Source organism: Sus scrofa, chromosome 5 (genome assembly GCF_054392235.1).
Source record: "Sus scrofa isolate SSC_HxYL_T2T_F1_AM1 chromosome 5, Sscrofa_HxYL_maternal_Yorkshire_Landrace_v2.0, whole genome shotgun sequence".
NCBI lineage: Eukaryota > Metazoa > Chordata > Mammalia > Artiodactyla > Suidae > Sus > Sus scrofa.
This window is the reverse complement of record NC_139387.1, coordinates 19,168,812-19,194,294: the sequence shown is the minus strand read 5'-3', so window position 1 is coordinate 19,194,294 and position 25,483 is coordinate 19,168,812. Positions and strand designations below refer to the sequence as shown.

Sequence of the window (25,483 nt, the reverse complement as noted above, 5' to 3'; positions counted from 1 at the left end):
TCATTTGCGTTTCCATGTCACCTGTGATTTTCCCTGCCTTCCACCCGCAGCCCTGCCAGTTGGCAGGAAGACGGTCAGCAAAGCTGCTGATAAGAGGAGTATAAAGAGGGCTTGGTCTATGGCAGGGGGCAGTGGTCTTCTCAGCTAGCAACATGCTGCGCTTGCTGGTGGTGGCCTCCCTGGTCCTTTATGGTAAGTGGGCCATCCGGCTGCGTTCCGGAGGGAGGGGGACCAAGCAGGAGGGTGGGAAAGCTCTCCCTAAGCCCAGGAGGCCTGCCCACCATCCCAGAGCAAGAGCGAGACTCTGCCTGAGCATCTAGCAAAATCTTTACTTTCCTGGAGCCCATCACAGGAAAGGCAGGGACCTCTGGTTGACAGGAGAGAAGCCTCTTTGGGGGGCCCTGGGCTTCCCTATCTCCCCCATTGACAGGAAGACATCTTCAGCTGGTGCCTGGCTGGCCTGTGCACTGTGGTGCCTGCCCTCTGGAGAATCCTGCACTGTGTGCACTGTGTGCGGGCTGGCGGGGCTGGCGGGGCTGGGAGCGGGAGCGGGAGTGGAGAGGGAGTGAGGAGTCACCTCCGGCCAAGGGATGACCCTGAGCAAGGCTGAGACCACGAGGGGCCTCTGGAGCCCCAGCCCAGGGATGTGAGATGGGTCCTCCTAGCAGCCAGAGCTCTGGGGCCACATGGGGCAAGCGGCAGGCACTTCGACCTCCCCGCTTTCAAAAGGTGCTCAGAGAACTCACAGCTGGGCCCCTCGTTTGCTAGGGAGGAACTGTGGAGTTTGCAGACAAAGCACAACCGGCACCCGCCCTCCCACCCTGAGCTGACCCCACGCTTAGTCATCACTCACTTTTCTTCTATCCCACAAAGGACACAGCACCCAGGACTTTCCAGAAACCAACGCCCGGGTAGTTGGAGGGACCGAGGCTCAGAGGAATTCTTGGCCATCTCAGGTGGGTGTTCCTTCACGGCCCCAGACGTCAATGAAATAAGCGTTGCCCGTGCCCTGATATACATTGTAAGGTATGTTTGTATATGTCCTTATCAACAGGAAGCTCTCCCGCTGCCTGGATTCTAGATTTTAAAGATGAATGGGACCAGGCTTAGGCGTTTTTTTCTAAAGGCAAAAGGCTGGGAGGAGGGGATTTAAACACAAACCACATTTACACTCCCAATGATACCACTTGTGCCACAAGAGCAACATTGTTTGCCAGACTCACACATCAGACTCCTCACACTTACACACACACACACACACACACACACACTTACACACACACATGGCAGTCCAGTGTGTGCTACACATTTGAACATAGTCCTGCCCCCATGTTGCTCATTTGGCTGTTTAAAGAATTTCCACTTTTGGGAGTTCCCATTGTGGTGCAGCGGAAATGAATCCGACTAGGAACCATGAGGTTGCAGGTTCGATCCCTGGCCTCACTCAGTGGGTTAAGGACCTGGCAATGCCGTGAGCTGTGGTGTAGGTTGCAGATGTGGCTTGGATCTGGCATTGCTGTGGCTGTGGTATAGGCTGGCAGCTACAGCTCTGATTAGACCCCTAGCCTGGGAACCTCCATATACTGTGGGAGCGGCCCTAGAAAAGGCAAAAAGACAAAAAATAAAATAAAATAAAATAGGGCAGCTAGGCTTTGATGTAAGCAATTTGAAAACTGGCAAACTAATGGTGAATAGCCACACTTTGAGAGGAATCATTGCAATTAGAGTTCAAGGGAGCTCCCTGGTGGTCTAGCAGTTAAAGGACCTGGCATTGTCACTGCTGTGGCGCAGGTTTGATTCCTAGCCTGGCGACTTCTGCCTGCTGTGGGCAGGGCGAAAATTAAAGAAAATAATTTAATTCCATTTACAAAAGGGTGCGGCCCTTTTCTATTTTCAGGAATAGAGCTAGTGTGTGATATGAGAGGCTGAAGGAGAAGGCGTGAACTGAGAAAAATGAATACTCCAGTGGTGTTTCTAAGTGTCTGCTGAAGTGAGGGGACAGGGTGTATCCTGAAAACACTGGAGGGGGAGCTCCGGGGGCCTCAGCTTGTGGCTTAGGTGATGGAGCAATTCCCTGGCTACATTTCCTTCCCAAGAGGGAATGGAGGGAGAAGGACCTAGGTTCTTGGCTCTTTGTCACAACCTAGGGTAAGGATGCCAAACCCAGTGTATGCGTGCCCTTACCCCCCATCCTTGTACCCAGCAAACATCACCAACCACACAGCACTCTCTCCTGCTGCCCTCAGAGGCATCCCATGCCCCTCCCACCACCTCTCCAGGTAGCCACTACCAGCCAGTCAATGGCTACTGACAGGTCCCATGAATCCTATTCATATCTCTAGCCAAGACAGGATGTTCTGAGGGATGGCAAGAATTTCAGGAGGTAACATGTGGTTTGGGGCAAAGCCTTTTTTTTTTTTTTTTTTTTGTCTTTTCTAGGGCCGCACCTGAGGCATATGGAGGTTCCCAGGCTAAGGGTCTAATCTTAGCTGTAGCTGCCAGCCTACACCACAGGTACAGCAATGCGGGATCCGAGCTGCTCTGCAACCTACACCACAGCTCACGGCAACGCTGGATCCTTAACCCACTGAGCGAGGCCAGGGATCGAACCCGCAACCTCATGAGTCCTAGTCGAATTCGTTAACCACCGAGCCACGACGGGAATTCCTGGGGCAAAGCCTTTTAAGAAACACCAACTTATCCCTCTTTGCTTCTTTCCCCAACTAGATTTCCCTCCAGTACCGGTCTGGAAGTTCGTGGGCTCACACCTGTGGAGGGACCCTCATCAGGCAGAACTGGGTGATGACAGCCGCTCACTGCGTGGACAGGTGAGAAAAACAAAGACCAGCTTTTTTTTTTTTTTTTTTTTTTTTTTTTTGCCTTTTTGTCCTTTTCACGGCCATACCTGTGGCATGTGGAGGTTCCCAGGCTGGGGGTCGAATCAGAGCTGTAGCCTCTGGCCTACACCACAGCCATAGCCACAGCAATGCCAGATCTGAGCCTCATCTGCAACCTACACCACAGCTCATGGCAATGCTGGGTCCTTAACCCATTGTGCAAGGCCAGGGATCGAACCCGCAACCTCAGGGTTCCTAGTCGGATTCATTTCTGCTGCGCCACGATGGAAACTCCAAAGACCAGCTTTTCTGAAGCCGGGAGGGGAAGAGTCTGGAATATGTACCTTTGCCCATTCAGAGCAAGATTTAGGAGGTGTTTGGGGGCCTGTGAGGAGGTAGCAGAATAGAATGAAAAGTGCAATCTATGGGTGATCCCGTTGTGGCTCAGCAGGTTAAAAACCTGACTAGTGTCCATGAGGACGTGGGTTTGATCCCTGGCCTTGCTCAGGGGCCAAAGAATCCAGCGTTGGAGTTCCCTTCGTGACTCAGTGGTTAACAAATCCGACTAGGAAACATGAGGTTGTGGGTTCGATCCCTGGCCTTGCTCAGTGGGTTAAGGATCTGGTGTTGCCGTGAGCTGTGGTGTAGGTCGCAGACACAGCTCGGATCCTGCGTTGCTGTGGCTGTAGTGTAGGCCAACAGCTACAGCTCCGATTAGACTTCTAGCCTGGGAACCTCCATATGCCAAGGGTATGGCCCTAGAAAAGCCAAAAAATAAAAAATAAAAAAAGAATCCAGGAGTTCCCGTTGTGGCGCAGTGGTTAGCGAATCCGACTAGGAACCATGAGGTTGCGGGTTCGGTCCCTGCCCTTGCTCAGTGGGTTAATGATCCGGCGTTGCCGTGAGCTGTGGTGTAGGTTGCAGGCGCGGCTCGGATCCCGCGTTGCTGTGGCTCTGGCGTAGGCTGGTGGCTACAGCTCCGATTCAACCCCTAGCCTGGGAACCTCCATATGCCGCGGGAGCAGCCCAAGAAATAGCAACGACAACAACAACAACAGCAACAACAACAACAACAACAACAACAAAAGACAAAAGACAAAAAAAAAAAAAAAAAAAAAAGAATCCAGTGTTGCCACGAGCTGCAGTGTAGATCACAGATGAGGCTCAGATCCCATGTTGCTGTGGCTGTGGTGTAGGCTGGCAGCTGCAGCTCCAATTCAGCGCCTAACCTGGGAATTTCCATATCCTGTAGGTGCAGCCCTAAAAAGAAAGAGAAAAAATGTACAAACTATGGCGTCAGGCAAGCTCAGGTTCAAATGTTGTCCCACCTTGTGGCTATGTGAACTAGGATAACTTACTTAGCTCTCATTCTCTTATCTCTAAAATGGGGTAATGATACCTACTTTGTAACATTATTATGAGGAGTGAATAGGTAAATATTTAAGTGTCTAATCAATACCTGTCTGGTAACTGTTTTTTCATATTTATCTTGAACAATGGTTCTTAAATTTGAGCATATATCAGGATCACCTGGCGGGCACAGGTTTCTTGCCCCACCCAGTAGAGTTTCTGATACAGAGGCCCAGATTGAGGCCCAATAATCTGCATTTCTAACACGTTTCCAGGTTATGTTGATGCTGCTGGTCCAGGGACCATGCTTTAAGAGCCTCTGGTTTGGGGTTCCCGTCGTGGCTCAGCAGAAACGAATCTGACTAGCATCCATGACGATGCAGGTTTGATCCCTGGCCTTGCTCAGTGGATTAAGGATCTGGCATTGCCGTGAGCTGTGGTGTAAATTACAGATGCAGCTCCAATTCGACCCCTAGCCTGGGAACCTCCATATGCTGCAGGTGCGGGCCTAAAAAGACAAAAAAAAAAAAAAAAACCACCATCTGGCTCAACAGGATCTGTGGTGCCCCTGCAGCACTGGGACGCAGGTTCAATTCTGGCCAGCACAGTGGGTTAAGATCTACGCTGTGGCTCAGATCTGATCCCTGGCTCAGGAACTCCATATGCCACCAGGCAAACAAAGAACCACTGGTCCAGAAGTTGCAGGTCCCTCAAACCCTCCCTGGGCTGAGAGCCATTGTTTCATTTAAGCTCACCACACCTCTCCCCGGTTGTGAGGTATTCAGCCTCTGATGTGTAGCTTAGTAGACCAGGGAAATGAAGCTGATGGAGTTTTTGTCACTTCCACACATAGCCAAGTGGAGATGAGAGGGCTGGTTCCTTCCTCCTCTTCCAGGGTCTTCCGTCCTTCTTCTGCCTGGGCCAGATAAGATGGGTTTCTGTCCTAAAGATAAGATGTAAGATGGCTTTCCAACTTTTTTTGCTTTTTTTTTTTTTATGGCCGCATGAGCAGAATATGGAAGTTCCCAGGCTAGGGGTCGAATCAGAGCTACAGCTGCCGGCCTACACCACAGCCACAGCAACACACGATCCAAGCCACATCTTCGACCTATACCACAGCTCATGGCAATGCCAGATCCCTGATCCACTGAGCAAGACTAGGGATCCAACCCGCATCCTCATGGATACTAGTTGGATTTGTTTCCATTGTGCCACAATGGGAACTCCCCCCAACTTTTCTTGAAAGGGGGCAAGAGAAGGATGACTCAGGGCTTCCCTCTCTCTCTCCAGAGAGTTGACCTTCCGTGTGGTGGTTGGAGAGCACAACCTGAACCAGAACGATGGCACCGAGCAGTACGTGGGGGTGCAGAAGATCGTGGTGCATCCCTACTGGAACACCGACGACGTGGCTGCAGGGTAGGCAGGGCTGGCTTGGGGCTGGGAGGGGGGGGGCTGACCGGCTGGCCGGCCGGCCGGCCACGGGGTCTTGGCTTCCCTCACATCCATCCAGGAGCACTTTGAGAATTAAGACATGGGAGCACTTTGAGAATGTTTGAATGTCTGGGGGATTTGTATGATCTAGGCTGGTCTGCATGCTTGGACCCCCAGAAGCTCCTTCTCTGCAGAGTTTAATGTTCCTGGCTCTATTGTGAGTCACTATCCATTTGTTGGAATAGACTCCATCAGCAAAAGTAGATTTCTTTTTCAAAAATTTATTTGATTGAAGTATAGTTGATATACAATGTTGTGTCAATTTCTACTTACAGCAAACTCATTCAGCTATATATATATATGTGTGTGTGTGTGTGTGTATGTATATTCCTTTTGTAATTCTTTTGTATTATGGTTTATTACAGAATATTGCATATAGTTACCTGTGCTATACAGTAGGACTTTGTTTATCAAAAGTAGATTTCTTGGGCATTCCATCGTGGCTCAGTGGTTAATGAACCTGACTATTGTCCATAAGGACGTGGGTTTGATCCCTGGCCTCCCTCAGTGGGTCAAGGATCCAGTGTTGCAGTGAGCTGTGGTGTAGGCTGGCAGCTGCAGCTCCGATTAGACCCCTAGCCTGGGAACCTCCACATGCCTGGGGTGTGGCTCTAAAAAGACCAAAAAAAAAAAGTTGATTTCTTAAAGTGAATCTTACAATGAAAAAACCCCGCAAGACTGAGCTGGAAACTTTTGGAAAGGAGTTAAAATAGTGGCCAAGGAGTTCCCATTATCGCTCAGTGCTTTAAGAACCCTACTAGTATCCATGAGGATGCAGGTTCAGTCCCTGGCCTTTCTCAGTGGGTTAAGGATCCTGCAAGCTGCAAGGATCCCACAAGCTGCAAACTGCAGCATAGATCATAGACCCAGCTCCGATCCCATGTTGCTGTGGCTGTGGCTGTAGCTAGGCCAGCAGCTGCAGGTCCAATTCAAACCCTAGCCCAGGAAATTCCATATGCGACATGTGCAGCCATAAAATTTTTTTTTAATTAAAAAAAAAAAATAGGGAGTTCCCGTCACGGCACAGTGGTTAACGAATCCGACTAGGAACCATGAGGTTGCGGGTTCGGTCTCTGCCCTTGCGCAGTGGGTTAACCATCCAGTGTTGCCGTGAGCTGTGGTGTAGGTTGCAGATGCGGCTCGGATCCCGCGTTGCTGTGGCTCTGGTGTAGGCCAGTGGCTACAGCTCCGATTTGACCCCTAGCCTGGGAACCTCCATATGCCGAGGGAGCGGCCCAAAGAAATAGCAGAAAGACAAAAAAAAAAAAAAAAAAAAAAAAAAATAGGAGTTCCCATTGTGGCACAGTGGAAACGAATCTGACTAGGATCCCTGGCCTCACTCTTTGGGTTAAGGATCCAGCATTGCCGAGAGCGGTGGTGTAGGTCACATATGCAGCTCAGATCCTGCATTGCTGTGGCTGTAGCTGGCAGCTGCAGCTGCAATTCGCCCCCTAGCCTGGGAACTTCCCTAAGCCTTGGGTGCGGCCCAAAAAGCAAAAAATAAATTTAAAATAAAATAAAATAAAATGGTGGCCAATTCTGTCGGGTGGGGGTGGGGTGGGGATGAATTGAAGTAATGGGGATATTTCTACAGAACATTTCACATCTATCTCCTTTGGGAGCTTCTCCCTGCTACCTGGATCACAGCTCTCTGCTCCACTCCCCTGAGCTGCAGACCAGCGCTCAGCTACAATGCCAAGCTCTTACCAGCAGATGCTGCTGTGAAACGCAGAATGTCCTACAATCCGCATGTGTAATTCCTTGCTTTGAGGCTTAGCAGCAAGTCGGTTCCCTAGGTCTTCAAAGTCACCGGTTTCCAATTCCAAGGACCCAAGGCTAAGGGAGGGCCTGTCCGTGCCCTGACCTGAAAGCCTGATCCCCAGAGTGAGCGGTCTGCTTTTCCCCCCACAGCTATGACATCGCCCTGCTGCGCCTGGCCCAGAGTGTAACCCTCAACAGCTACGTCCAGCTGGGTGTTCTGCCAAGGGCGGGGACCATCCTGGCTAACAACAGTCCCTGCTACATCACAGGCTGGGGCCTGACCAGGAGTAAGTTGCCTACATTGGCCCCATCCACCCCATGGATGTCGGTGGGGTAGCTGAGCTCCTAGGGTACTTTTTCTGTGGTCCTTAGTGTTCAGTGCCAAAGTCGGAAATCAGAGATGAAATAACTGGAGCATGAAATCCAGCTAAGAGCAAGCCAGGGAATTGCCAATCTGAGAGCCACAGACTCATAACTAAAAAGAAAAACCTTACCTTAGAGAATATTTTGTACCAGCCTCTCCTTTTATACATAAGGAAACTAAGGCCCAAAGAAATTAAAGAGCTTGGGAGTTCTGTTGTGGTGCAGTGGAAATGAATCTGACTGGTACCCATGAGGACTCAGGTTCGATCTCTGGTCTCCATCAGTGAGTTAAGGATCCGATGTTGCCATGAGCTGTGGTGTAGGCCACAGATGTGGCTCGGATCCCACGTTGCTGTGGCTGTGATGTAGGCTGGCAGCTGCAGCTCTGATTTGTTCGACCCCTAGCCTGGGAACTTCCATATGCTGAGGCTGCAGCCTTAAAGCAAAAAAAGAAAAAGAAAAAAAGAAATTAAAGAACCTGATCAAGATCATATGACCAGTTAATGACTAGTTAGCCGGAACCAGAACGCAGGCATCCTGGCTCCCACCTTGGTGGGCATTACAGCATCATGCTACCTCCATAGACAGTTGCTGGGCTGGGGGGTGGAGTGAGAGAGCCAGGGGTGGCTGCAGGTCCAGAGGAGTCAAGGCAGAGGAGGCCTCAGCCCTCTTCTGGTCAATCATGGGGAGATTTCTGGAAGGGAGAGTCATTACAGGACGTGGAAAGATGCGAGAGCCTGTGAGCAGAGATGGTTCACAAGGGCAGTGACAGCAGGCCTGACACAGCAGGATGTGAGCTCTGGAGAAGGCAAGGCCTTGCTGTGAGCAGCCAGTCTCCTGGGAAAACCCAGGGCTGAGAGAGAGACACGCTTCTAACCCAGCTCTGCTCTCAGTTCACTTAATGTCACTGTGGTTCAATTTCCTGATCTATATATAACATGAAAGGGTTGTTGGAAGGACCCAAAGAAATAATTCATGTGCGAAGCCTTTGAAAAGTCAAAAAAGCCAGATAAAGAGCGCTGCAGCCAGCTCTTAAGAAACCAAAACAAGGACTTCCCATCGTGGCTCAGTGGTAACGAATCTGACTAGTATCCACGAGGACTCAGGTTCGATCCTTGGCCTTGCTCAGTGGGTTAAGGATCCGGCATGGCCATGAGCTGTGATGTAGGTCACAGACATGTTGCTGTGGCTGTGGTGTAGACCAGCAGCCACAACTCTGATTCGACCCCTAGCCTGGGAATTTCCATATGCTGTGGGTGCAGCCTTGAAAAGACAAAAAAAGAAAGAAATGAAACAAGGGTACCCAGTCCTAGTTCTGCTTCAGGGGGTTTATAGTGTAAGGAAGAAGCAGGACAGACAGTAAGTTATCAACAAATAAGACCATTCTAGGAATTCCCATCTTGGCGCAGCAGAAACAAATCTGACTAGGAACCACGAGGTTGTGGGTTCGATCCCTGGCCTTGCTCAGTGAGTAAAGGATCTGGCGTTGCGGTGAGCTATGGTGTGCATCACAGATTCGGCTTGGATTCCGTGTCGCTATGGCTCTGGTGTAGGCCAGCAGCTGTAGCTCCGATTCGACCCTTAGCCTGGGAACCTCCATATGCCTTGGGTGTGGCCCTAAAAAAGCAAAAAAAAACAAAACAACAACAAAAAAAAAACCATTCTAAATACTTAACTAAGTATCCATGAGTTTAAAAGGAAAGCAGGAGGAGGTGGTTTGGAGCGTGGGAACGCTGGTCAAGGATGACTCCCGGAAGGAAGGGGGCCTCTAGCTTCCATGTAAAGAGAGGAAAGAGGCGAATGGAAGACGCGGGCAGAGCAAAGGGGCTGCCCTGACGTCAGCTGTCGTCAGAGCTTGGGAAGGTCTGGTTGGCCTCCGGGGCTGACGTCCAATGCCGTCTGTCCTGTTCAGCCAATGGGCAGCTGGCCCAGACCCTGCAGCAGGCTTACCTGCCCACCGTGGACTACGCCATCTGCTCCAGCTCCTCGTACTGGGGCTCCACCGTGAAGAACAGCATGGTGTGCGCCGGAGGGGACGGAGTTCGCTCTGGATGTCAGGTGACCCCGGGCGGGGCGTGGGCAGCATCTCACGCAGGCCCCTCCCCTCGCTGCCCCCCACCCCCACCCTTCCTCACCTCCCTTCCTGCACCTACTCCCACCTCTACATCCAGACTCAACTTTCTAGGCTGGCGTCTGAATGACGGTGATTCTGTCATTCTGTAAACATCGACGTATGATATGATTCCTAGTACGTCGATGTTTACAGAATCTCAGAGTTGAAAGGAACCTTACCTTCAACGTGCCTGATGCCCTCACCTCAGAAGTTTGTATGTGGCCCCACATTGGTGTGTTGGTGTATGTGTGTGTTCTTTAGAAATTGTTTGTGACCTAGAGTTGTTATAGCCGCAGAGGACCTGGTGGTGGTCCCCTCCCTAATTTTTGTCATAACTCCTCTCCCTAATTTTTCTCATAACTCCTCTGTCATGCCCTTTTGACCAAGTAGTATTTTTTTTTTCTTTTGTCTTTTTAGGGCCACACCCGAGGCATATGGAGGTTCCCAGGCTAGGAGTCGAATCAGAGCTACAGCTGCTGGCCTACACCAGAGCCACAGCAACGCCAGATTGGAGCCACATCTTTGACCTACACCACAGCTCACGGCAACACCAGATCCTTAACCCACTGAGTGAGGCCAAGGATTGAACCTGCAACCTCATGGTTTCCAGTTGGATTTGTTTCTGCTGCACCATGATGGGAACTCCTGACCCAGCAGTATTGATAGCAGTGTGTAAACAGGTGAATATGGTAGGGGAAAGTGCACTGAATAGTTTTATGATAATAATCATAATATATATATAGTATATAGTATATATAGTATAGTATATATAGAAGATGATTCTAATTGTCTACTTGTTTACTTATTTTTTTGATCACACCGACCGCATGTGGAAGTTCCTGGGCCAGTGAGCAAATGCAAGCTGTGGCAGTGACAATGTTGGATCCTTTTTTTTTTTTTTTTTTGTCTTTTTAGGGGCGCACCTGCAGCATATGGAAGTTTCCAGGCTAGGGATCGAATCAGAGTCTTCACCCCAGCAACAGCAGCACAAACTACTCTACAGCTCTCGAAAATGCTGAATCCTTAACCCACTGAGCAAGGCCAGGGATCGAACTTGCATTCTCATGGGTACTAGTCAGATTTGCTTTTGCTGAGCCATGATGGGAACTCCCACAATGCTGGATCCTTAAACCACTGTACCAAGGGAACTTCCTCGTCTTCCCTCTAGATATGATCACTCAGCAATACAGCGTCTGGAAGTTCCTGCTGTGACACAGTGGGTTAAGAATCAGACTGCAGCAGCTTGGGTTGCTGCAGAAGTGTCAGTTCGATCCCTGGCCAGCACAGTGGGTTAAAGGATCTGGTGTTGCTACAGCTGGAGCATAGGTCACAGTTGCGGCCTGGATTCAATCCCTGGCATGGGAACTTCCATAGGCCGCCAGTGTGGCCATAAAAAAAAAAAATTTTTTTTTTTTAGCTCAGAAGAGTGTTTGTTAAAGCAATACATCATCTTACAGATTTCCTAATGCAGTTGGGCAAACATTCTGACAAACCATTCTTGATCATGGACTAAATGCCACGCACTGTGTTTGTGTCTATCTCTGTATCAAAGATATAACAGGTGCAAAGATAAATATAAACACAGTTTCTAGTGGAGGAATGGGAAGAGCAGACATTGTACAAAACATTGTAATACAATGTGGTTAAGTGTTATAATAAAGACATGCATAGGATGATAGGAGATTGCAAAAGATAGGAACTTATGCCTACCTGTTGGCGTCAGAAAAGACTTGTCTTCCCTGAGAGAGGGAGTCTGTAGAGAGTCCCGAAGCTTAAATAGGACAAAGCCAGGCAAAAGGGGGAAAGATATTCAGAGAGAGGGAACTTGAAGAAAGGCATGGGCCCAGAACCTAGGACACAGAGAGAATTAGAGGCCTTCCCTACAGCTAGAGGAGGGGTCAGGGCTCACAGCCTCTGAACCCAACTTGCTGTCTGTTCTCGTATGATCTAAGAGCTCAGAATGGTTTTTACTTTTTTTTAATGGTTGCAGGAAAAGAAATTAAGAAAGTTATAATATGCTGTGATACATGAACAATATAAAATGTCCACGTTAATTTTAAAAGCATTCTTGGCATTCCTACTGTGGCACCATGGAATCAGCAGCGTCTTGGGAGTGCTGGGACCCCAGTTCAATCCCCAGCTGGCAGAGTGGATTAAGGATCCAGTGTTGCCACAGCTGCAACTTAGGTCGCAACTGTGGCTTGGATCTGATCCCTGGCCCAGGAACTCCTATGCCATGGAGGGGCTGAAAAGGAAAAAACAAAAAACACCATTATTGAAGGGAGTTTCCTGGTAGTCTAGCAGTTAGGACACAGGCACCCCTGTGGCTCTGGTCTGGGAACCGAGATCCCGTACCAAGCAGCTGCACACAGGCAGCCAAAAAAAAAAAAAAAAAAAAAAAGTATTATTTGAACACAGCCACACTGTTCATTACATATTGTTTGTGGCTGCTTTCACAGAGTTGAACAGCTCCAAGACAGACTGTATGGCTTACCAAGCCTAAGATATTTGCTCTTTGGAGTTCCCGTCGTGGCTCAATGGTTAAAAATCCGACTGGGAACAATGAGGTTGCGGGTTCAATCCCTGGCCTTGCTCAGTGCGTTAAGGACCCAGCGTTGCCGTGAGCTGTGGTGTAGGTCGCAGAGGCGGCTCATATCCCTTGTTGCTATGGCTCTGGCGTAGGCCGGTGGCTACAGCTCCAATTAGACCCCTAGCCTGGGAACCTTCATATGCCATGGGAGCGACCTTAGAAAAGGCAAAAAGACAAAAAAAAAAAAAAAAAAAAAAAAAAAAAAGATATTTGCTCTTTGGCCCTTTATAGAAAAAGTTTGCTATCCTCTGGCTTAGAACATAAGCTCTTACCACACTAGGGAAGGGCAGGAGATGACACCAGAAGCAGGTAGGAGCCATGTGATGTAGGCCTTCAGATGTCATGCTTGAGGACAGGAACTTTATCTTAGGCACTGGGAAACCAACCCTTGAAGAGTCTTAAGTAGGAGAACAGCAGCTCTGATTTGCCTTTTCGAAGCACACTCTGGGAGTTCCCTTCGTGGCTCAGTGGTTAATGACCCCAACTAGGATCCATGAGGATGCGGGTTCCATCCCTGGCCTCCTCAGTGGGTTAAGGATCCAGCGTTGCTGTGACCTGTGGTGTAGGTCAAAGAGGTGACTCAGATCCCGAATTGCTGTGGCTGTGGTGTAGGCCAGCAGCTATAGCTCCAATTAGACCCCTAGCCTGGGAACTTCCATATGCTGTGGGTGTGGCCCTGAAAAGAAAAAAAAAAAAAGCACCCTCTGATGACAAGCATGTTTTTGAAGACGGCAGAATTAGCAGAGATACTGCTTAGGAGACTATTGCAATTATCTAGGCAAGAAATTTGGAGACCTGGAGTTCCCATCGTGGCGCAGTAGAAACCAATTGACTAGGAACCATGAGGTTGCGGGTTCGATCCCTGGCCTCACTCAGTGGGTCAAGAATCTGGCGTTGCCATGAGCTGTGGTGTAGGTCGCAGATGCGGCTCGGATCCTGCATTGCTGTGGCTGTGGTGTAGGCTGGCAGCAACAGCGCCGATTGGACCCCTAGCCTGGGAACCTCCATCCGCTGCAGGTGTGGCCCTAAAAGGACAGAAGAGAAAAAGAAAAGAAAAGAAAAGAAATTTGGGGACCTGAATTAGGGCCATGGAGAGAAGGAAAAGAGGAGGATCAGGGATGACTTCCAGGCATCGGATTTAAGTGACTTGGGGTAGGGGTTTGCTGCCTCAAATGAGACAAGGTTTCTAGGATTTGGGGAGGGGAGGAAGAGGATAATCGGTCTGGCTCTGGAGAAGTAGAATCCGAGATCCCAATGGGACAGTCAGTTATAGTTAACTGGTAAGAGATTGGACAATGGTGAAAGTGGAACCTGGAGGAGAAAGCTGGGCCAGAGATCATCCTAGTAGGAAATGAGATCCCTAGAACTCCCCGCCGCCCCCTGCCACCTCCCTCAGGGAAAAGTGGTCAAATGAGAAAAAAACTGGTGAGTTGGAGGAAGAAGTGTGATAACAAAAATATTTCAGTGCTTCAGGGATAGGTGCAGGGCAAAGGACTCATAACAATCTGAAAAAGAGGTAAGAGAAAAACATGGTAATAAGGGCTTTACGAAATCTCTAGAAAATACGGAGAGGTCATCGCATCGTATACAGTGCAGCCACCATGGAGCCACAGTGGATGACTCAAAGTGGCTACTTTGGCAATTGGTGGGTCACTTGTCACTATGGCCGGAACAGTTTCAGTGGAGTGTTGAGGGCTGAAGCTTGGATGAAGGGTAAGGAATGAAGAGGCAATAAGAAACAGAACAAGGGGAGTTCCCGTCGTGGCACAGTGCTTAGTGAATCTGACTAGGAACCAGGAGGTTGTGGGTTCAATCCCTGGCCTCGCTCAGTGGGTTAAGGATCTGGAATTGCTGTGAGCTGTGGTGTAGGTCACAGATGCGGCTCAGATCTGACGTTGCTGTGTCTATGGTATAGGCCAGCAGCTACAGCTCTGATTCACCCCCTGGCCTGGGAACCTCCATATGCCGCCCCCTCCCCCCAAAAAGAGTATTGGATGAAAGAGAGGAGTTTTAAAAGTCTGGTAAATTTAAGGAGAGTGAAAGTCAAGGAAGGAGTGATTTTTTTTTTTCCCTCTATGCCCGTTCCCAAACCAGGGATGGAACCTGTGCCATACACAGTCACCTGAGCCACTGACAACACTGGATCCTTAACCCACTGTTCCATGGGGGAACTCTGAGGGATAGATCTTTTAAGAGGGAAGAAAATTGAGTGTGTTTCTAGGCAGAGAGGAAAGGATCCTGGATAACATATGATCCTAGAGGAGAAGGAAGACATGAGCCAAGAGAACAGCGGAGCTGGCTGTGAACACAAGAGGGACACAAAACTGTGTCTGGACATGAAAGAGTACAGGCTGGGGAGCTGGAAATTGGTGGCTGTTCTGCCTTATGGCTTCTGTTTACTCACGGACTAGCAATCAGATTGCTGAAAATGACGGGGCAAGGGTTGTATGAGTCTGGATTCATTAAGGTGAATGGGGGAAGGATTGGCCTCCAAGATGCTACTGATAGGCTGAAGTTGGTGGCCACGCAATAATCATTTGAGTTTATAATTCACTCCATTTTACTCAAAGACCTGATTGTAGGAGATGGATTAATCCGGAGTTGAGTTTTCATGCATTATTGGGTCATAAAGACAGGATAGCAGATCAAATGGAAGCTCAAAGGGAGGTAGAGGAGAAAGAGAAGCCAGTAGGAGCCTGTGGGCTGGCTGAAATAGTAGAATAGTAAAATATTAAAGGGTTTTTTTTTTTTTTTTTAATGAGCATGTAGAACTCTGGAAGTGAGGTGACCCACTCACCCCAGTTTTCCCAGGGCTTCCCCAGTGCAGACTGAAAAACAAAAACAAAAACACACAACCTAAAAGTTGAGAGTTATGGAGTTCCCGTCATGGCTCAGTGGTTAACGAATCCGACTAGGAACCATGAGGTTGTGGGTTCGATCCCTGGCCTTGCTCAGTAGGTTAAGGATCCAGCATTGCTGTGAGCTGTGGTGTAGGTCGCAGACACGACTCAGATCCCGTGTTGCTGTGGCTGTGGTGTAGGCCGGCGGGTGCGGCCCTAGAAAAAGACAAAAAAAAAAAAAAAATTGTTGAGAGTTATGGTTTGGGGGGCGGTGGTTGTTGTTTACGGCTGCGCCTGTGGCATATGGACGGACCCAGGGCCAGGGATCAAACCTGAGCCGCACCTGCAACCTATGCCACAGCTGTGGCAATGCTGGATCCTTAACCCACTGCTACACAGAGGGAACTCCAAACGAGTGTTTTTCTTCCGGCTGCCATTCTAAATTGTCAATTCTCTGGAGCAATTGTGTCTTCAGGTCTCTTCCCACTGGAATTTCCCAAATACCGTGTCTTTATTTTCTGGGTTTTCAGGTTTCTGGGTCCCCAACCCCTTCTTCTCAGAGTGGATTCACTGATCCCCTCTCACTTCAGCCAGTCCCACTGAGCTCTTTTCCAGTTTTTCCTTCTGCCCTAAAATCCTCAGCCACACCCTCCATCTCTATAAAGATGCCTTTGGTTCTTTTCAGGTCAATTAGCATAAGACCATAGTATTATATTCAATTACCTTCCATTCCTTTAGCTCAGGAATACTTTCAAATCCTATTAGAATTTGGGTGGGAGAGATTTAGGCAGTATTTGTTTTGTCTTGAATATAATAATCTAGAGTTCCCACTGTGGCTCAGCAGTAACTAACCTGACTAGTATCCATGAAGACTCGGGTTCGATCCCAGGCCTTGCTCAGTGGGTTAAGGATCTGGCGTTGCTGTGAGCTGTGGTGTAGGTCACAGATGCATCTTGGATCTGGTGTGGCTGTGGCTGTGGCATAGGCTGGCAGCTGCGGCTCCAATTTGACCTCTGGCCTGGAAACTTCCATATGCCGTGGGTTCCAACCTAAAAAGAAAAAAATATATATAAATGAATATAATCATCTAAAGAAAACATCTTGGGAGTTCCCGTCGTGGCGCAGTGGTTAACGAATCTGACTGGGAACCATGAGGTTGCGGGTTCGGTCCCTGCCCTTGCTCAGTGGGTTAATGATCCGGCGTTGCCGTGAACTGTGGTGTAGGTTGCAGATGCGGCTCGGATCCCGAGTTGCTGTGGCTCTGGCATAGGCCGGTGGCTACAGCTCCGATTCAACCCCTAGCCTGGGAACCTCCATATGCCGAAGGAGCGGCCCAAGAAATAGCAACAACAACAACAACAAAAGACAAAAGACAAAAAAAAAAAAAAAAGAAAAAAAAGAAAACATCTTCTTTTCCTTAAACATGGTTGGGGTGGGATACAGCCATTTCCTTTTAATTAATTAATTTATTTATGTATTTATTTTTGCTTTTAGGGCCACCCCCATGGCATATGGAAGTTCCCAGGCTAGGGGTCGAATCAACTGTAGCCATTGGCCTACACCACAGCTCACAGCAACAACAGATCCTTGATCCACTGAGCGAGGCCTGTGTCCTCATGGATGCTAGTCAGATTCATTTACACTGAGCCACAGCGGGAACTCCCATTTCCTGTGTGTGTGTGTGTGTGTGTGTGTGTGTGTGTGTCTTTTTGTCTTTTTGTCTTTTCTAGGGCCACACCCGCGGCATATGGAGGTTCCCAGGCTAGGGATCTAACCAGAGCTATAGCTGCCAGCCTACACCACAGCCACAGCAACACAGGATCCTTAACCCACTGAGTGAAGCCAGGGATTGAACCCACAACCTCATGGTTCCTTAGTCGGATTCATTAACCACTGCGCCACAACAGGAACTCCTCCCATTTCCTTTTTAAAAGAATTATCCCCACTTTGAACTTTGGGTCTCTTTCTCTAATTCTTTTTTTTAAGGTTTACTTTTTATTGAGGCTATGTGTATTAAGGTAGCAAAGAAACTTATGAGGCTTAGCAGTGGAACAGAACAGTCATCTAGTCCTTCTACCGTGGCCTGGAGTTCTCCCTCCCCAGAGGTGACCACTTTCAGCTCTTCAGCTGCTTCCTCTTGGTGTCTTTCAAAACTGTATCCTTACATCACACCCTAATTTTTCGGTTCGGGTGTGGAATCTCTCTTCCTTTTACACACGTATACTTGCCCCCACCGCCCACAACCAGCATGAGCTTTTCTGACCCCCACCCAACCTCTCCAAATGATTTTGGTTAAATTAACATTTAGTATTTATTATGCTTATGAGAAATGCTGTTCACAACCAAACCGCTTGTATCCTAGGATTACTTTTCATTCCCTGAATAACTTTGTTTTCCCTGGAGTTAATAATTGTCTGTTTTCAATTTGCATAATATGCATTCGACTTATTGCTAGTTCAGTCCCAAACTCTCCACTAATTTATGTGACCTATTTTATCTTCTCTTGACCTTAGGGTTCTGTGTCTTGGTATGGATCTATTTGTATTAATTGTGAAGGGCACTTAGTGGGTTGTTTTATTCTGTAGAGTCCAGATCATTGTTTTTTTTTTTTTGTTTTGTTTTTTTTGGCCACCCCAAGGCATAGGGAGTTCCCAGCTGCAGCAACACTGGATCCTTAACCCGCTGTTCTGGGGCCAGATTGGAACCTATGTCCCAGTGCTGCAGAGATACCACAAATCCTGTCATTCCACAGCTGAAACTCCCAGACCTTTGCTTCTGAAAATGTTTATTTGTGGATAATTTCTTCCCCTCCATTTTTATTCTCTTTCTAGAATCCTTGCTATTCACACGTTTACCTCCTAAACTGGCCCTCTTATTTTCTCTATTTTTTTCTACTTTATCTTCCAACCCTTTGGCCTTTCATTTCTACTATTATGTTCATAATTTCCAAAGGCTCCTTTTGTTTGCTGAATGCTCTATTTAATAACTTGCTCTTCTTGTATCATGGATGCAATATGAATCATAGTTTTGTCGCTTATATTCTTTTCCCTGCATAATGCAGGTTGCCTTCATTTTTTGTTTGTTTCTTCCTTTCTCTTTGATCTCTTTTATTGTTTATTCATGTTTTCTTTTTCGGCTGCCCCACAGCATGTGGAGTTCCCAGGCCAAGGATCAGATCTGAGCCACAATTGCAACCTAAGCCTCAGCTGTGGCAACCCACATGCCGGGCCGGGGATTGAACCTGCATCCCAATGCTCCCAAGACACCACTGATCTCGTTGCACCACAGCGGGAACACCTTAATCTTTTTTATATTGAAGCCTTTCTTCGAATGTTTGGTCATCCTTGACCATCTGCTCTTATTTCAGACTGGGATGGTGAACAGCTGATAGGCAGCTCTGAGCCTTAGGTTGGGTTCATCTATAGTGAACGGCTTTGTTATTGCTCAGGCAGGCTAAGCCATTTCATTGGGGGTCTCTGATGCCTTCAGTTCTTCCCTCTTATGTTTTTGGGTTTTGTTTGTTTGTTCATTTATGGCATCACCTGTAGCATATTGAAATCCCTGGGCCAGAGATGGAATCTGAGAGCCACAGCTGTGACCTGAGCCACTGAAGTCAGATTCTTTTTTTTTTTTTTTTTTTCCAGGGCCTCACCTGCAACATATGGAAGTTCCCAGGCTAGGGGTAGAATTGGAGCTGCAGCTTCCAGTCTACACCACAGCCACTGCCATGCGGGATCTGAGCTGCATCTGCAACCTGCACTGCAGCTCACAGCAACACCAGATTGTTAACCCACTGAGCAGGGTCAGGGATTGAATCCACGTTCTCATGGATGCCAGTTGGGTTCATTAAGGCTGAACCACAGTGGGAACTCCTGTAGTCGGATTCTTAACCCACTGCACCACAGCAGGAACTCAGATCTTCTCTCTTACCTCTTATGCTGCTCAGATTGTCCAGTGAAATATTTTCCAATTTTATGTATAGAATCGGAACTAACATTTTGGGGAGTTCCTATTGTGGCTCAGTGGTAACGAACTCGACTAGTATCCATAAAGACGTGGTTTCAATCCCTGCCCTTGCTCAGTGGGTTAAAGATCCAGTATTGCTGTGAGCTATGCTGTAGGTCGCAGACGCGGCTCAGATCCTGCATTGCTGTGGCTGTGGTATAGGCCAGCAGCTACAGCTCCGATTCAACCCCTAGCCTGGGAACTTCCATATGCCATGGGTGCAGCCCTAAAAAGACAAAGAAATGACATTTGGGGAACTGAGCAGAGAAAGGAATGTCAAGAGCATATTCTGTAAACCTAGGTTCCTCTGATTCTAACCCTGTGAGTGCACAACCACTACCCCATACATTACTTTCTCTCCTCTTAACCCCAGTTTCGTTTTAACATCTGTTGAGTACCTCCCCTGTGTCTAAATGCTAAGACTAAATGCCGGGAATAAAGAAATCATTAGGAGTTCCCGTCGTGGCGCAGTGGTTAACGAATCCAACTAGGAACCATGAAGTTGTGGGTTCGGTCCCTGCCCTTGCTCAGTGGGTTAATGATCCGGTGTTGCCGTGAGCTGTGGTGTAGGTTGCAGACGCGGCTCGGATCCCGTGTTGCTGTGGCTCTGGCGTAGGCCTGTGCCTACAGCTCCGATTCAACCCCTAGCCTGGGAACCTCCATATGCAGCGTGGGAGCGGCCCAAGAAATAGCAACAACAACAACAACAAAAAGACAAAAGACAAAAAAAAAAAAAAAAAAAAAAAAGAAATCATTAGAGCAACCTACTACCCCCACCCCAGGTTCAATTTAAATCAGTAACAGCTATTGAGCTTAAAATGTTCAAACTAGCACCGTGGAGAAGAAAAATATCAGTAAGACATAGTTCCTGTCCCAAGAAGCTCATAGAGGAGTTCTCTGGTGGTGCGGTGGGTTAAGGATCTAGCATTGTCACCGCTGTGGCTCACGTCTCTGCTGTGGAACAGGTTCAGTCCCTGGCCCTGGAACTTCCACATGTCACAGGCATGGCCAAAAAAACAAAAAAGAAAAGAAAAGAAGAATTATTATGGATGTTTAGGAAGCAAGAAGAGATTCATTTTGATTGTGGGGATATGAAGGAAGTAGGAATCTGAATTGGAGCTTTAACACAATTCAGAATTTTACAAAGAGAGATTGCACTGGCAGGGTGTAAGCAGAAACAAAGACTCAACAAAAGATCTGGAGTTTTAGGACTCTGCTTCTTCTCTCTGCAGGGTGATTCTGGGGGCCCCCTTCATTGCTTGGTGAATGGTCAGTATGCTGTCCACGGTGTAACCAGCTTCGTGTCCCGCCTGGGCTGTAATGTCACCAGGAAGCCCACAGTCTTCACCAGGGTCTCTGCTTACATCTCTTGGATAAATAACGTGAGTCCTCTCGAGTGATGGGTTGAAATAGGGTCACCTGGAGACCCGTGCACTGGCCAGGGTGGGAAGCAAAAGCTGGTCCAGGGTAGCCATCCTCTTCCTCACCACGTTCAAATGTTTACTTCTTTCTCGTCTCTCCATTGTGTGCTTTCTGTCGATGAGGCTGCCACCCTGAGTTCCCCCTCATAGCCACTAAGCAGGCTTCACCATATTGTTTATGGAGAGTGGCAACAGCAGATTTGAAGCAGGCACACATCACTGCTGTCCAAAGTCAAAGCCAAGGGGAAAATGGCTTCAGAAAGGCCTGCACACTCCTGGGCTGCACACTCCTGGGCAATAGAAAGGCACGAACATTCTCCCTACCGATTCTTTCCAAGGGCATCATAAGCATTTGCTCTACCTTTCAAAGAGGTTTTACTACCTTAAACAATGCTTGAGGGTTCCACGAGATGCCACCTACAGGAGTTGCCATCGTGGCTCAGTGGTTAACGAATCCGAATAGAAACCATGAAGTTGCAGGTTCAATCCCTGCCTTGCTCAGTGGGTTAAGGATCTGGCATTGCCATGAGCTGTGGTGTAGGTTGCAGATGCGGCTCAGATCTAGCATGGCTGTGGCTGTGGCTGTGGTGTAGGCTGGAGGCTACGGCTCCAATTAGACCCCTAGCCTGGGAATCTGCATATGTCATGGGTGCGGCCTTAGAAAGACCAAAAAAATTTTAAAAAAGATGCCACCTACACTGACCTGGGGGTAGAGCTTCGCAGCCACTCCACCTGTGCCCTCCAGCCTTCAGACACTTTCTGGAATTTTGTGGCGTGAACCTTGAGTCAAACCCTTTCAAGGTCTGCTCTTGCCACTAAGTCCTGAGTATGTGTCTATAATGTTGAATTGTCCTGATGCAGCTGAGAACAGCTTCCTGCCCCTACCTCTTCAACTCCCCATAAACCCAGTACAGGGCTGTACTCAACTGAGAGCCCCCAAGAGAAAAGAAAGGGAGTGGCCAGAAGTTGCTGACCCGATATAATTGAGTTTTTAATCTTTTTTTTTTTTTTTTTTTTTTTTTTTTTCTGTCATTTCTAGGGCTGCACCCATGGCATATGGAGATTCCCAGGCTAGGGGTCGAATTGGAGCTGTAGCCACCGGCCTACACCAGAGCCACAGCAACGCAGGATCCGAGCCACATCTGTGGCCTACACCATAGCTCACGGCAACACCGGATCCTTAACCCACTGAGTGAGGCCAGGGATCGAACCTGCAACCTCATGGTTCTTAGATTCATTAACCACTGAGCCACAATGGGAACTCCAAGGATATAACTGGTTTTTCCTTCAGGTCATTGCCAGCAACTGAACATTTTCCGGAGTCCAACGGTCTTCCGAGGTGATTCTTAGATGCTCAGCAGGACTTGAGGCCACCAAAGAAATTACATTCTAAGAGACTATTGAGTCAGATACAGAAAAGCAAATAAAACCGAATATACATATCATCCTGTGTCTTTTTATTGGAAATTAATCTCTTGAGGGGAAATGCAGTTCTAGCCACCCAAGCTGGATTTCACATTTCTGGGCTGTTTCTTCTATTTGCTGCCACCTCTATCAGTTCACAAACTAAGCTGAGTAGGAGTGGTTTGACATTATCCTTTTTGGATGAAATTAGAATCTATCCATCCATTTGCCCGACTGCCCCTCCCCCCACGCATCTTTGCTATAATTCAAGGCCGTGTTTCTGGACTCTCCTAGGTAGACTGTGGGCTGGTCCTTCTTTTGTTTCTCCCTTCAGTGCCTAGAACGGTGCTCACCCCAAGGTTCTGGGTCATGGCAACTACAAGGGTACCTTTAAGATAGGAGCATAGGGGAGTTCCCATCGTGGCTCAGTGGTTAACAAATCCAACTAGGAACCATGAGGTTGTGGGTTCGATCCCTGCCCTTGCTCAGGGGGTTAAGGATCCAGCGTTGCCGAGAGCTGTGGTGTAGGTCGCAGACAATGCAAGGATCCCGCGTTGCTGTGGCTCTGGCAAAAGCTGGCAGCTACTGCTCCAATTAAACCCTAGCCTGGGAATCTCCATATGCCGCGGGAGCGGCCCAAGAAATGGCAAAAAGCCGAAAAAAGAAAAAAAAAATAGGAGTATAGGATTAAGTGGTAGTTCAGATGCCAGCAGACAATGAATGTGACAAATTAGAAAGAAGACAGAGAGGAAAGCATGGGGGGAAACGAGGAGAATAGAAGATACAGAATAAGGAAAGGAAAGGATTGAAAGGAAGAGGCAGAACAAAAGGGAGAAGAATCAATACTATGGGGCCTCAAGCTAAGTATGAGTCAGCACTTCAAAGCTGGGACTAAAATAGGCAACCGGATCTGGGTTCTATAAACCACAAAGAACTGGGAAGCTGATAATTCTGCCCTATCCCGGCCAGGGCCCAGCCTGTTAGAGTGGCCGACACGAGAGGGAAGTGAAAGAAGAAGGCTAAGAGGATGAGAGGCAGCTTTTCATAGCAATCACTGAGGACCAGACAAGAGGGACCAGGAGAGTTACCATTATAGCAGGAGAAACTGGCCAAGACCGGTCCTGGAATTTATAGGCTGCTTTGTCAGCAGAGGCCTTAACCGTGTATACACCAAAGGAAGCTGAGCCGGACAGGGCACCTGGAGTCCCGTCTCAGTCCTACCACTGAGGAACCTGGAACCTAGTAACCTGGGGCAAGGCGCCAACCCTTTCAGTTACTCAGTTTCCCTACCTAGTTAACTTCTCAAGGTTTTTTTTTTTTTTCTCTGCTCTATTACTACATGATTTGGTGGCCATCGGTTTCCGTTCCCAAGAGACTGGCACTGAAGATGGTTTCTTAGGAAACATTGGCTGGGCTGCCTGGCCGAGGATGCTGTGGATTCCTGAGAGTGACCCAGGTATAGGCCTTCTTCTGCTAGTGACACACCTGCGATCGTCACCTTCTTCTCTCAGTGTTCCCACAGCACCACCATCTCCCTGCTTCCCCCTACCTCTTCCCGTCCAAGATCAAAGCCTACCATTTTCTTCCCTTTGTCCCTTCTGGACCATGGCCATGGCTCACATTATAACAGAAAAAGGCCTGATGACCTATTGCCTGAAAAAGTTGTATCCATTGATATCAATGAATCAGGCACATAGCATTGTAATCATCTGATTACCAACCTATCTCCCACCCAGACTTTAAGCATCTTAAAGTCAAGGACCACATTTGGGGAGAGGGGGAGGGGCACACCCGTAGCATGTGGACGTTCCCAGGCCAGAGATCAAACCCGCATCACAGCAGTGACCTGAGCCACTGCAGTGACAATGCCAGATCCTTAACCCATTGAGCTACACGGGAACTCTGAGGGATCACCTTTTTTTTCTTTTTTTTTTTTTGCTTTTTTTGCTTTGTAGGGCCACACCCACAGCATATGGATGTTCCCAAGCTAGGGGTCAAATTGGAACTGTAGCTGCCGGCCTACGCCACAGCCACAGCAATGCGAGATCCGAGCCACATCTGCAACCTACACCACAGCTCACAGCAACATCAGATCCTTAACCCACTGAGCAAGGCCAGGGATCGAACCTGCATCCTCACGGATGCTAGTCAGATTTGTTAACCACTGAGCCATGACGGGAACTCCTGAAGGATCACATTTTAAAAATTCATCCTTGGCTTCCCAACACCCAGCAATGTGTGTCAGGGTTGACCCTGAGTGCAGTACATCTGTTTGGGGGAATGACCTGGAAGATAATAGCAGACAAAACCCTCCAATTGCGTCTCAGACCTCCAGCTTTCCTCTCCAGGCCTTAAGAAGTGTATTTTGATCCTCTCCCTTTCCTTAAGGGAATTTTATCTGCACTGTAAAATCTTTGAGTAAATGGTTCCTTCAAACCTAGTGTCCTAATTTCTAGCTATCCCCACAAACAGGTCAGGGAGTAATTTCCATTTGGAGATCTACCTAGAGAGGCAACCATTGTAGTCTCAGCAGTCTCACCCCGACACACACAATTGATGTTCTGCCTCCATCTAGTCAACTGTACCCGTTGATCCAGCGAGAAAAATTTGCTCCCTTTCCCCGGCACCCGTGGACTCCTGGGCTGGGCTAACGGGTGGTGCTCGCTGGCAGCCTGGCTGGTCAGTGCAGTCTCATGACTCTGGGAAATGACCCTCTTTGAATCTTTAGTTTCATCATCTGTCAAAAACACAAAAACAAAACCCACGCTGGATGGACTGCTAGGTCAAAATCTGGAGGCTTCCATTCTTTCCTCTTCAGGCGTTCTTCAATAAACTCCCCCTTCCTAAGCATCCTTGTTTCTACTTCTAGCTCAGTTGTCCCTCCTTTTCAAATCCAGATCTGGAGTCCTGTCTGCTTTGCTCACCCCACCCCTCCCAGTTCTCGGTTTAGAGCCAACCTCTCTGGCTTTCCATCTTTAAAAACTGCACCCTGGAGTAAGAAATCCATTTTACTTGGGGACTGACTCAGTACACATACCCATGAAAGTCAAACATATTTTCCCATCCAATCCTCCTGCAGAGGAGAAAATCACAATATTTGCTGTCTCATTGTTTCAGTTATTTTCCCGTGCTGACCCCTAGAGCTAATTGGCTCTCGGGGAACGAAGGCGTCTTTTTATTTATTTCGGCTGCCATCAGGGCATGTGGAAGTTCCCGGGCGAGGGATCGAATCCGCGACCTGAGCCACAGCAGTGGCAATGCGAGATCCTTAACCGGCTGGGCCACCAGGGAATTCCAAGGGAGTCTTG

At 48.3% G+C, this 25,483-nt stretch overlaps 1 protein-coding gene and 1 long non-coding RNA gene across 2 annotated transcripts in view; one reads left to right on the top strand and one right to left on the bottom strand.

Annotated features, from left to right (window-relative positions):
- The window catches only part of LOC146403181 (uncharacterized), a 329,068-nt gene that overhangs the window by 158,354 nt on the left and 145,231 nt on the right, over positions 1-25,483 (bottom strand). The window lies entirely within an intron of this gene.
- On the top strand, positions 131-22,214 carry CELA1 (chymotrypsin like elastase 1). Its single transcript, NM_213823.1, is given in 8 exon segments — positions 131-192; positions 874-956; positions 2,728-2,828; positions 5,478-5,603; positions 7,590-7,726; positions 9,715-9,860; positions 20,583-20,732; positions 22,063-22,214. Coding segments are annotated over 8 exon segments (801 nt in total). The 5' UTR covers positions 131-152; the 3' UTR covers positions 22,081-22,214.